The sequence below is a fragment of the Pollachius pollachius genome, assembly GCF_949987615.1.
Source record: "Pollachius pollachius genome assembly, chromosome: 10".
Lineage (NCBI taxonomy): Eukaryota > Metazoa > Chordata > Actinopteri > Gadiformes > Gadidae > Pollachius > Pollachius pollachius.
Window position 1 is genome coordinate 7,071,317 of NC_136943.1, and position 11,401 is coordinate 7,082,717.

An 11,401-nucleotide genomic window follows, 5' to 3' on the forward strand; every position below is an offset into this window, starting at 1 on the left:
CAATTATTGTCTTTCAGGGGGAACCTATACTGGGACACTATACTGAGTTATGCATGGGTTCTGAGCTCTCTCAAAGCTGGGGGTCTCTGATCCGTCAAAATGCTGCCAATATGAAAGAGTGTCTAGCGTTGATCCTCCTCTACTCACACGCACACACACACACACACACACACACACATAAACACGCACACACACACACACACACACACACACACACACACACACACACACACACACACACCCCTAATGTACACCCATGACAATAAAGCGTAACCACTGAAGTATCTATCAGGTGCTTCAAGTGTGAGTGGCTGTGCTGTGCCATATCTCTACCCCTCTCTGCCTTCACATATGTGTTCCCAGGCAGCTAAACCTCTGACAATCTGGGCCTGATAGTGTGGCGCTATATTTAGCGGGGGTCCTGCCGCTGAACTGGGTCTTAGTGTCAGATTCCAGGGCCCTGCATCCACCCTGGCTGGATCAGCACCTGCTGCTAACTATAAACCTCACCCGGCCGAGCTCAGACAGGGTAACCTATGCCAAAACCTATTCGCAACCTAGAGAGGGGAACCAGGTTGGACACAGTAAGCCCTTCCCTGGGGCTTGCTTGAATGGGAGGGGCAGAATGGAGGGACAGAGAGAGGGGAGATAGTCAGAAACAAGAACATGAGTGTGATTCCCCTCTCTGCTTCTTGTAAAGTCATGGTGAAAACTGTTGGATGTGTGGAGATCGCGTCCTACAAACATGGCCTTGGACTGTTTTACTCTGTTCTACAGATACTAGGTCTAGTTAGAAGTTAGGACTGTTGTTGCTGCTGTGGCGCTATATGCTGTGGATTTAAGAGGCCGTTGATTGGATGAAGGGTGGCATTTGAAACACTGAAACTCAATGCCTGAACTACCCTGTTTTGGGCTGAAGGTAAGCGAGCAAACATCCTCTCTTTCTTTTTCAATCAGACACATGCTCTCCTTTTTGGAGCGCTAGTTGATGGGTATGTACGAGGCATAATTCACTTCAATAAAATGTCTTGTATCAGACCATGTCCAGGTCATTTAACATGTGCAAGACGAACATGCAATTTCCTTGTGCTTGTTTCTTGTCTCTTTTTACTAACTTGATGATTTATATGGTTTTGATTCTTGAAGTTTATTGAAGAGATAGCTTGGAAAACAAAAAAGTAAACGTGACATCCAAACAATGGTGTTCTATTTATTTATTTTTTACAAATGGAATAGATGAAGCCACTTTAAAAATAGTAATCATTATATAAGCTTGCCTCTCTGACAAATGACTTGAATTTTTGACTTTATGACTAATTCAATGTCGTTACCCCATTTCAGGTACGGGACAGTTTTGAGAACCCCAGGGGAAAAGACTGGCCTGGCCCCTGTGAAGACCTGGTGCCAGTGAAGACCTGGTGCCAGTGAAGACCTGGTGCCAGTGAAGACCTGGTGCCAGTGAAGACCTGGTGCCAGTGAAGACCTGGTGCCTGTGAAGACCTGGTGCCAGTGGAGACCTGGTGCCAGTGAAGACCTGTTGCCAGTGAAGACCTGGTGCCAGTGGAGACCTGGTGCCTGTGGTCTAGCGATGGACAGCTGGACTCTTAAGGGGGACAGCTACTCCTTCCTGCGCAGCGCGCCTCGCACCATCTCCCTCCGCAACCGAGAAGGCACCCCGAACCACGTGGAGATCTTCGACATCACCGGCATACCGAGCCCCCGCTCTGCCATCTCCGAGACGACCTGTCTGTGTGACATCTTCGGGGACGATCGTGACTCCCCCTCCCTCCCGGGCAGTCCTGCGTCTGGGGCTTTCGTTCCCCCTTCCGGGGAGCTGGCCCGGGGAGCAGCCGCCTCCCCCCTGGTGGACGACTCCTCGGGTTCCTACCACACAGCCAACGGCTCCAGTGAAGGAGAGGAGGGCTTTGAGGACCCTAAAGAGAGACTGCGCAGCCCACTGTTGCCAACAGGGAACTCTGAAGGCCAAGATTCAGAAGGCCACAACCAGGCCTCTGAGCATTCAGGTCTTTCTGAGGAGATCCCCAAATTAGAATCAGCGGCTTCACCACCGCTACCACTGTTAAGTACAGAGGGTGCATCACTTGAGGTCCTAAATAGTGTTTCCACTTCTAGGACCCCATCCCCTCGACCTAACAGCTCAGAGACACTGGAGAGTACAGGAGATAGAGGGATAGCCTCATCTCCATCCTCTTCATTATCCTTAAATAGGACATCAAGTCCAAGTCGCTCCCCACAGCCTAGTGACGTAAGGGCCAGCTCATCTTCTATAGAGTCACAACTCACACCATCTTTGCTTGAATCCAGGGGATCTCACAAGGGTAGTAGCTCATCAAGTGGATCTCGCAAAAGTAGTCCCTCATTGGAGCAGCAACCACAATCATCCGATCATCTAAGGGGATTGATCCCACCCACATTTGAACCCAGGGTCGTCTTCTCTTCTAATTCAACTTCACGCAGCAGCGTGGGCATCCATCGACAGTCAGGCGAAAGATCAACCACTCCTGAATCTAGAGATTATTCCTACTCCCCTGATACCCAGGACTCCTCGCCTTTCTCAGAGCTAAGAGGGAGGGTCTCTGTACATGACCTCTTCAGCAGAAGCTCAACCCCTGACATAGACGACTCTCCCTGCACATCAACACCTGACATAGACGACTCTCCCTGCACACCAGAGCTTATTTCGTGCACTTCGTTAGCTGGAGGAGACACACCCGAAAACCGAGGCAGCAAGCTGTCTGCTGAGGCCAAGAGAGCTGCGTCCACACCTCTTCCTAGATACACACCGCCAAGCCCTGTCAGTTCGATACCCCGCACTCCTGAGTGTAGAGGACCCAGCGTCTCGCCTGCAGTCAGGTTTACCCCCTCACCTGCGCTGTCACTCGGAGTACCAGACACTGCTCCCACCCCTGATTCCCTATCCCAGGCTCACTCACCTGTACCATATTCACTCCCATCACGTAAACGAAGTAGTGACTGTTGTCCAAAAGAGTCAGACTATACTAGTTCCTCTCCAGAAATAAGAGTTACGGCATCTTCGCCAGAGGTGAGGAGAGAGAAGTCCCTTGAGGAGGATTTAGCATTGAACTCTGCAGATCCCAGCCAGTGCTCCAGAGCCACCACGTGCTCCCCTCACATTACAGGGCCCTGTTACTCTGTCGTCCAGCCCGAAGACGGCGACACAGCAACATACACCGAAATAGCTCACCTTTCAACTTTAGAGCCCATTTGCAGGAATCCTCAGTCACCTGAACCCCAGTGCAAGAGCCTAGTCAGGCAGATAGATCCCAGGACCGCCCAAGAAGAGTCAACAGTTACAATAGTTACACCTGACCAATATTATAAATACAGTGACCCAGAGGCTGATAACACGGACACAACTGAGTTACCTCAACCAAGGGAAAGGTCTTTGTCCCCTGAGCCCCAGAGTTACACACCCTCACCTGAGCTAAGGAATCAAGGTCCTTCACCTGAGACCAGACCTTACAGTCCCTTACCTGAACAAAGGAATCTCTTTCCAGTACCTGAGAAAAGAGAAGATACTCCCTCACCTGAACCGAGGTTTCTTGCTCCCTCACCTGGGAAAATACATTACACTCGCTCACCTGAACCAATACATTTTGAGACACAACCTTCCCCCTCACCTGAGTCAAGGAGTCAAAAAGTTGAACTGTATAATTACTCACCCGAACCAAGTGATATTCTGTCAACTGAGAGAAGACAACTAACTCCCTCACCTGAACTAAGGAACCTTCCTCCATCACCTGAGAAAAGACAACTTACTTCATCACCTCATCAAAGGAACCTCCATCCCTCACCTGAAAAAATACAAATTCCTCCATCACCTAAACCAAGGGATCTAACTCCATCACCTGAGAAAAGACAAAAAACTCCCTCACCTCAACCAAGGAACCTCACTCCATCACCTGAGAAAAGACATCTTACCCCATCACCTCAACAAAGGGATCTTACTTCATCAACTGAGAAAAGAGAACTTACTCCCTCACCTCAACCGAGGGACCCTACTCAATCACCTGAGAAAAGTCTGTTTAATCCCTCACTTCAACCGAGGGATAATACTTTGGTCCCTGAGAAAAGTCAGTTAACTCCCTCACCTGAACCGAGGTATCCTACTCCATCGCCTGTGAACATACATTACACCCCCTCACCTGAACCAATACCTTTTGCTCCATCACCATTAGACAGACAATATTCACCCATGTGTGAACCAAAGCACACTGTTTTCTCACCCGAGGAGAAAGGGCAAACTCAATCGCCTGGCCTTATACATAACCCTTCCTCACCTGTGTCAAGCCTCCTTGTTCCATCACCTGAACCAACCTTTCGCAATCTCTCACCTGAACGGAGATATCAATCTATATCCCCTGCATCAAGACATCATATTACATCGCCTGATCCACCACGTCCAACTGTTTCTCCTGAGTCAAGAATTAACCAGTCCTTACCGGATATAAGTTATCGGAATCTCTCACCTGACACGAGATACCACACTCCTTCACCAAGAGATCTCGTATCATCACACAAGTCAAGTCTTCCCTCTCCTGTCCCTGTAGCAGAGCAACTGACTCCTTCACCTCAGCCAAGACACATTTCTCATCCACCTAGTTCAAGGCACCAGAGCCCTCAGATAACCGACTCAAATGCTTTGAGTAAGTCACCTGAATACAGAATTGGACAACCATCCCCTACGGGATCCCCCTTACACAACGTTGATCCTTTCTCTACCCCAGAACTCTCTCTTTTCGCTCAAGACACACCCGAAATGGGAGAATCTTCCCTTTCAGATATATCAAACTACAGCCAAACAGCAGTAGATCACAAATCAGCACCACTTGAAACAAATAGTGTTGTCAAGCCACCTGGAGAGAGAGAATCTAGTAGAACACCAGAACAACACTGTGAACCGAGCCAAATCACACCAAAGCAAACATACCCTCAAAGTGTACAAAGCAATTATTTTAATCAGAAGGAAGACCACCATTGGAATCCCTTGATTGAAATACAGAGCCCTTTTCACAGTCTACCAGTCTCTACTGTTGACGGACAGCCAGACATCTTACTTGCCCACCAGACTGCGGGTATCTCACCTGTCAATCAAGGGAAACATCCAAAGCCTAAATTTCCAATTAACTCCAGAAGATCTGATAAAAATATAGAAAATAAGAATTCTGAAACATCTCGCAAGCCTGACTACCCAAGAAAACAGCCAACCACCAAAGTTGTAATTCTAAGCAGAGAGGAGCCAGCAGAGGACACGGCCCGTCGTGGGGGCAAAAGGAGAACTCCCTCACCCCCGATTACACGGTTCACCCCTGTTCACATTATAGCCCCAGAGAAACCCTACAGACTGTGGCAGAATAGGTGTCGGAGCCCCCCACAAGCTGCAGCACCGACACTAACTGACAATTTCAAGAATCAGATGGCAAAATGGGGAAGCCCCGGTGTAACGCGTAGAAACAGCAATAACCAAGACGATTGGCTTGGGCAGAATAGGCAGATGGGGATGGCGGGGGAAATTCCTTTGGAGGGGGAGCGCAAAGGGGGGACAGATCCTGGGAGAGAACAACACAAGTGTACCAGGAAGGAGATGGAGAGTGAGAGGAAGAGGGAGGAGCAACTGCAGGAAAAGAAGGAGGGGACGAAGGCACATGCCAGCTACAAGGGGCAACAGGTTGAGCTGTCATTCAGTGCCAGAAATAGAAAAGGGCCTGAGAGTCACAGTGCAGCGTCCACATGCAAACAGACCAGTAAGGGAATGCTAACAGCCCACTCCTATTCAGAGAGGTTGCCTGCCACGAGACAGCCACAGCAACAACAGAGAAGAGGAGGTCCCGCCCGGAGGCTACAGCCTTCTGTGCCCCAGAATATGAACGTTGCTACTGGACGTGTTTCTCAAAACAGGCCCCGCCAGAGTTCTAGCTCCAGCATGGGAAGCGAGCAGGACGAGACAGACAGTGAGGTGAAGTGGTTTACCGATGGTGCTTTCCACAGTCTGTCAAGCCCTGAGATTGACTACCTGGATATGTACAACTCTAGTCACCGATCCTCCACCAATATTTCCCAACCATCTACCCAGGAAAGCCCAGCGGGAGCTAGTGCGTCTTTGCTAGCCTATGCTGACTTCAGGGGGTCCGGACAAAGACTGGACAACGAAGACTTTCCATTCCAACCTACTACGTATAACTCAGATGGCCTAGACCCAGCTAAGCGCTATGAAATGGGCAGCTTTGAGTGTGTGGATGTTGCAGTGGAAAGAGAGGAACCTAAGAAGGCTAGGAGAGGAGTTCCCAAAAGACAGATCCAGTTGAAGAGAAAGAACACGCTTGAATCAAGGCAAGATGAGAGCAGTGAGAATGGCAGCCCTGTTGTTCCAAGGATGGCTGACAGTCCCTCATTCCGGGGATCCCTCAAAGAGACTTTGCTGAGACAGCACAGCACACCAGTGACAATGCATGAGCCCTACCCCTGTGAACCGAGCACAGACATACAAGAATACAACAACAAAACATATAAACTTCAGAAGTCAACTTCACTTGATGAGACACATCCTAAAACCAAGATGGCCACTTGCCTTATCAAGAGTGTGCTGTCTAAGAAGATGCAAGGCGTTGATTCTTCCCATGAGGAAAAACCATCATCATCTGTTCAAGTGGAGGACACACTGGAAAAGTCAACCGAAAAGGATACACTGAATCTGAGTTCCAGCCTCAAGTCACAATGCAGCCTTTTATCTGCCGATCCTGCTGAAGGAACAGAATCAAACACAATGGCTTCCGATCAACACTTTGCCGGTAAAAGGTCAAGTCCAACTGAGAGGACTGGAATGAGGTCGGAACTCATGGTTCCATTCAGAAGACAAGCAGATGGCTTTGAAAGAGAGGAAGAAAGAGCAGCAAGCAAGTCAGCAAGTACCACTGTCGGGAATAAAGGAGTTCATTTTGCTTCTGGATCGAACAGCCACATGGAAGCCAGGCAGGAACAGGAATACAGAATCCCTAGCACAGAGATCAAAGATGGTCTTGACAAAAAGAAGTCTTCTCTAAATGTCTCCCTTACACCAGAATTGGATATTAAACCAGATTTGCACTGTGAAGTTCCATCCCCAGAATCATCACCAAAGCCATCGTTCAAGGAGAATGAGGATAAGGGAGAGTCCCCAATAGATATGAAGACAGAGGAGGGAGATGTAAATGGAAACAACAAAGTCAAAGTGCCAATGCACAAAGTAAGAGATGTGCGAAGGCTGGTAAAAAACACATATAACCTGTCATTCAAGGCAAGCAGTGCTACGACACCTTCACCTAAAATGGAAGAAAATGTAGAAAACGAGGAGATACATCAGGACAGGAGGGAGGAAATAACTGAGGAAAGAAAGGTGACTAAAAATGGTATATTGGAAGCAGGGCAAGAGGACAGGAGGAAGGAGATAACACAAGTAAGCAAAAAAGTAATGACAGAAAAACAGAGAGGGGAGCTGAGAGAGGACAGGGTGGAGAAGCCGAAGGTGGAGGGAAGAGATGCAGATCACCCGACATCAACAGCCACTCCAACGGAACAAAAGGGAAGGTCTCGCTACCACTCACAGCCAATGCAGATAGAGTGTAAAGCAGTGTGTTTGAAGGAGGACAAGGAAAAAAAGACACCCAGCAGAATGGAAGAAGGCAAACGTAGAGAGCAACGGCAGGCCCCTGCACAGCTGTCTGTTGCAGAGGCCTCAAAGCCAGAAGGTTATTTATATGGAGGCCCAGAGAGTCACATGACTGAGCAGACAACAACATCAAAGCCATGTGAGTCTGATGCTAACAAAGAGCCGAAAGAAGATAGCCTTGAAGCAAGAAATAACGCAACAACGGTTGAGGCTAAACCTGAGACAGCCAGAAGATACAAGAAACCTCCCTTGCTGGGAAGTCTCCCTAAATTACCGAGTAAGGAACGAGAGGTTTCCACCGCTGTAGTTGTGATAAGAGATGGGTTCAGTAAACACAAGACTGTTCAGGATGAGAGACCCATGCCAGCCACAGCCTCAAACAGCGAGAGCAGCGGCCATGCGGTGTCCATGTTGCTCAAGGAGAAGGGCTACCAAGCCGAGATCGGAGCAGTATTGAATGAGGGAGAACCAAACACAGTTGGAGGTAAGGGGATGCCTCATAAGCATGTGAACCGACTGGAGATTCCTTTGCAGATCTGCTCAACTTCAGAAGGTGGCGTGTCAGAGTCGCGAAGAGAAAGGACCTTCTCCACTTCCTCTGCCAAGTCCACCCCCACGACAGAAACTCCACCAATAATGGGAGTGGAGGAGAGTGTGAGAGACTCTGCACAGCAAAATATTGAAACTCCTTTGAGAAATACAGGGAGGCAAACAGTAACACCACCAATCAAAGATTTTGATTCTTTGAAAAGACAAGATCCGACTTTTCCACCAAGATCCCCTGCTCTGAGATATAAACCTCAGCAAATCGAAGTGAAGTCTCTGTCAAAAGAACAAAATACATCCACAAACAAAAAATCTCAATCAATAGAGGTCAAATCTATATCAAACAATCAAACAAAACCAGCGGTGCCACCAAAGCCTAACTACAAATTCAAACCACCTGATTCAGGCCCACTGCCAAACGATTCTAAAACTCAAGCTGAGAGATCTCAAACAATAGTAGTCTCCTCACCAACCATCTATAGAAAACTCTCCAGTGACAGCACATCAGCTTCCAACTATACAAGAAAACTAGCTGTGTCTGCTGTCTCTAGCTGCAGACCGCCGCAGAACAAAATGACAACAACTGTTTTGAGTCAGTCCAACTCATCAGCATTATCTGATAAAGATCAGCCCAACAACAGAGCTCATCATCCCCAGGCCTCACCCCAAAGCACCAGTGATGCACAAAGTTCCACAGCTTTGGCCCCTGCTTCAGTATCAGCCACAAACCCAGCAACAAACTCAGACCCGGGTCTGATTCACGGTCCAAATGTAAGCCAAATCTCTGGATCTTCCACGACTGTTGCCAGTGGGTCAGGGCAGTCAGCTGTTGTGGACCTGAATAGTCAACCACAGTTTTCCAGAAGCACATTAGCTCATGATCAAGCAAGGACTGTGACCTCTAACTATGAGAAACAACCCACTGTGGTATCCACAACACGAGTGCCACAATATGCTCACGAACAGAGGCCTTTCCACAGGTCCTTATCTAGTGAGCAATCCCAGAGAGCAGACGACCTGCGTTTCTATTGTTCAGATGACCCGCCGAGCTACGACGAAAGGGAGAGCTTCAGTCCACTTATGCTGCAAGGTTTGACCCCAAAGAAGCCAAGCCGCTACTTTGCCGCCCCCCGCCCTCCCCCATGCTCTTGCACCTCTGGATGTCCCTCCCACACTGGTCTCACTCCTCCACACCGTCACCACAGCCCCCACAACCACACCCCTCCGGCGTCCGCTCACTCCCCAGGCCACCCTCACCCTTACCCCATAGCACCACCTCCCCTCCGACCCCACCAGTGCAGAGCTGAACCTCCACCTATGTGCTTCCAGCCCGGCTCTCCTAAATCGAGTCCCCTGGGTCCCGGCCCGCCTCCGACCATGTACCACCCCCTCAACCAGCCTCCTTCCTACCCTCCCCACCCCTCTCTCATGCAACCCTGTGCCCCGGAACGCCCACTGCAGCCACACCAGCACATGGAGCCCAGACGGCCCTCATTACAGCGCTCTTCTCAGCAGCAACAACAGCAGCAGCCTGGGATGAGCGTGGCTCCCTATGGCGACCAGGGCCACGGACACTCCCCTGGCCTGGCACATCTGGATTCTCAGTACATGTGTGGCCCTCAGGGCATGGGGCCCTCCTATGGCTCCGAGTACGAGGGCGACGGCTCCAGCATGTACTCTGAAGGTAGCTTCGGGCAGACGCCTCGAAGGATGCTGATGGACCCGGAGACGGGGAAGTATTTCTACATCGAGGTCCCTGCGCAGCCGTTGAGGAAGATGCTGTTCGACCCGGAGACCGGCCAGTATGTGGAGGTGCTGATCCCGCAGCAGTCCATGTCGCATTCGGGCATGTATCCGCCCACCGCGGCCCCATACCCATCCATGCACAACCCTAACATGTATGCCCCCGCCCCGCAGTATATGCAGCCCTATGTGGCGCCAGCGCCACCCCATCCCCAGACTCAGCCTCCACCTCCCCCCCGCTACCCTGACAGCTCCGCCGCCACAGCCCTGCACCAGAACGGGGCAGGGGTTGTCTACGGAGGTACCCCCGGTCAGGGGTCCAAGATGGACCCCCAGACCCATCAACCACTTGACCAGGGCTATCTAGAGGGCATGTATTATGTCCCTACCGGTATGAATGCAAGTCCCAATCCCCCCCCGCCAGACTTCTACCACAAACATTCCCCCGGCCCCCACTCCGGGGCAGGGGGGAAGAGGTCCTGAAATAGAGGTTAGAGGCCGCCTCCCTGGAGCCTGTTGGGATTTAAATACACCGTGCATAATGGATGGCTGCCTAATCATAGCCTGTAATCTAATCAGGTTTTCACACAGCAAGTGTTATTTGTTTGTCATTCTCTTTGCTGCTTATATTATAATGCACTGCCTAACTTTGGAATAATGAATGCATATGTGACTATTTTATGTTTAGTCCTTTTGATATGGGAGCCACCCTTTTATACAATGTGTTATTAGCTTAAGTTAGTGAATGGTGGATCTGAATGTCTATCAATTAATAATTAGTGCACATTTCGGTGTTACACAACTATTTACTTGTGTAAATGTGTTTACTTCAAGAAAGATCTATGACAGGAAGAATGGAATATTTATGTATTTGTATTTTGTTGTATTTTGTTTCTCTGAATTTGGAATTTGAGTTTATGCACATGTCTACCAGAATAATGCAAATAAAATAAGACAAAAACCATAACTTTATATCTGGTTTCATGTATTCAGTACAGTAGCAATACATTAAATAATGGAACAATCAATAATTTATTAATTAATTAAAGGCTCTAACATAACAACTTACCCAGACATTAAACTAAATGTTATATAGCATTATATAACAAACATAAACAGGGAGACGCTTTAATTTACCATGGATCAATCCCCTTTTATAAACCTCTGAGGTATCTGACCAGTTACTGTTTCACTTCCATCTGAAACCCAGAGACTAGTGATTAAAGTTAACGGCAACATTTATGTACAAACTCATTTATCGATTAGACATCATCAAATTGTACTTCATGGCGACGATGGGTCCATGAACTCTGTCGGGAGATGGATACCCCCCCTGGTGTCTAAACGGTGGTGGTGGTGGTGGTTAAATCCCGCCTAGTCCCGGAGGTGAAGGGATGAAGGAAGGGTGCGACTGGTCGCCGTAGA

General features: G+C 49.0%; 1 protein-coding gene across 1 annotated transcript; it reads left to right on the forward strand.

Annotated features, from left to right (window-relative positions):
* Positions 1-1,588: 1,588 nt before the first annotated feature.
* LOC307081634 (uncharacterized protein) lies at positions 1,589-10,459 on the forward strand (the record flags this gene model as incomplete). Its single annotated transcript, XM_079744885.1, has 3 exons — positions 1,589-3,723; positions 5,275-8,818; positions 9,200-10,459. 3 exons carry the CDS (start codon positions 1,589-1,591, stop codon positions 10,457-10,459), a joined length of 6,939 nt encoding a protein of 2,312 aa, XP_079601011.1.
* Between the last annotated feature and the right edge of the window lie 942 nt (positions 10,460-11,401).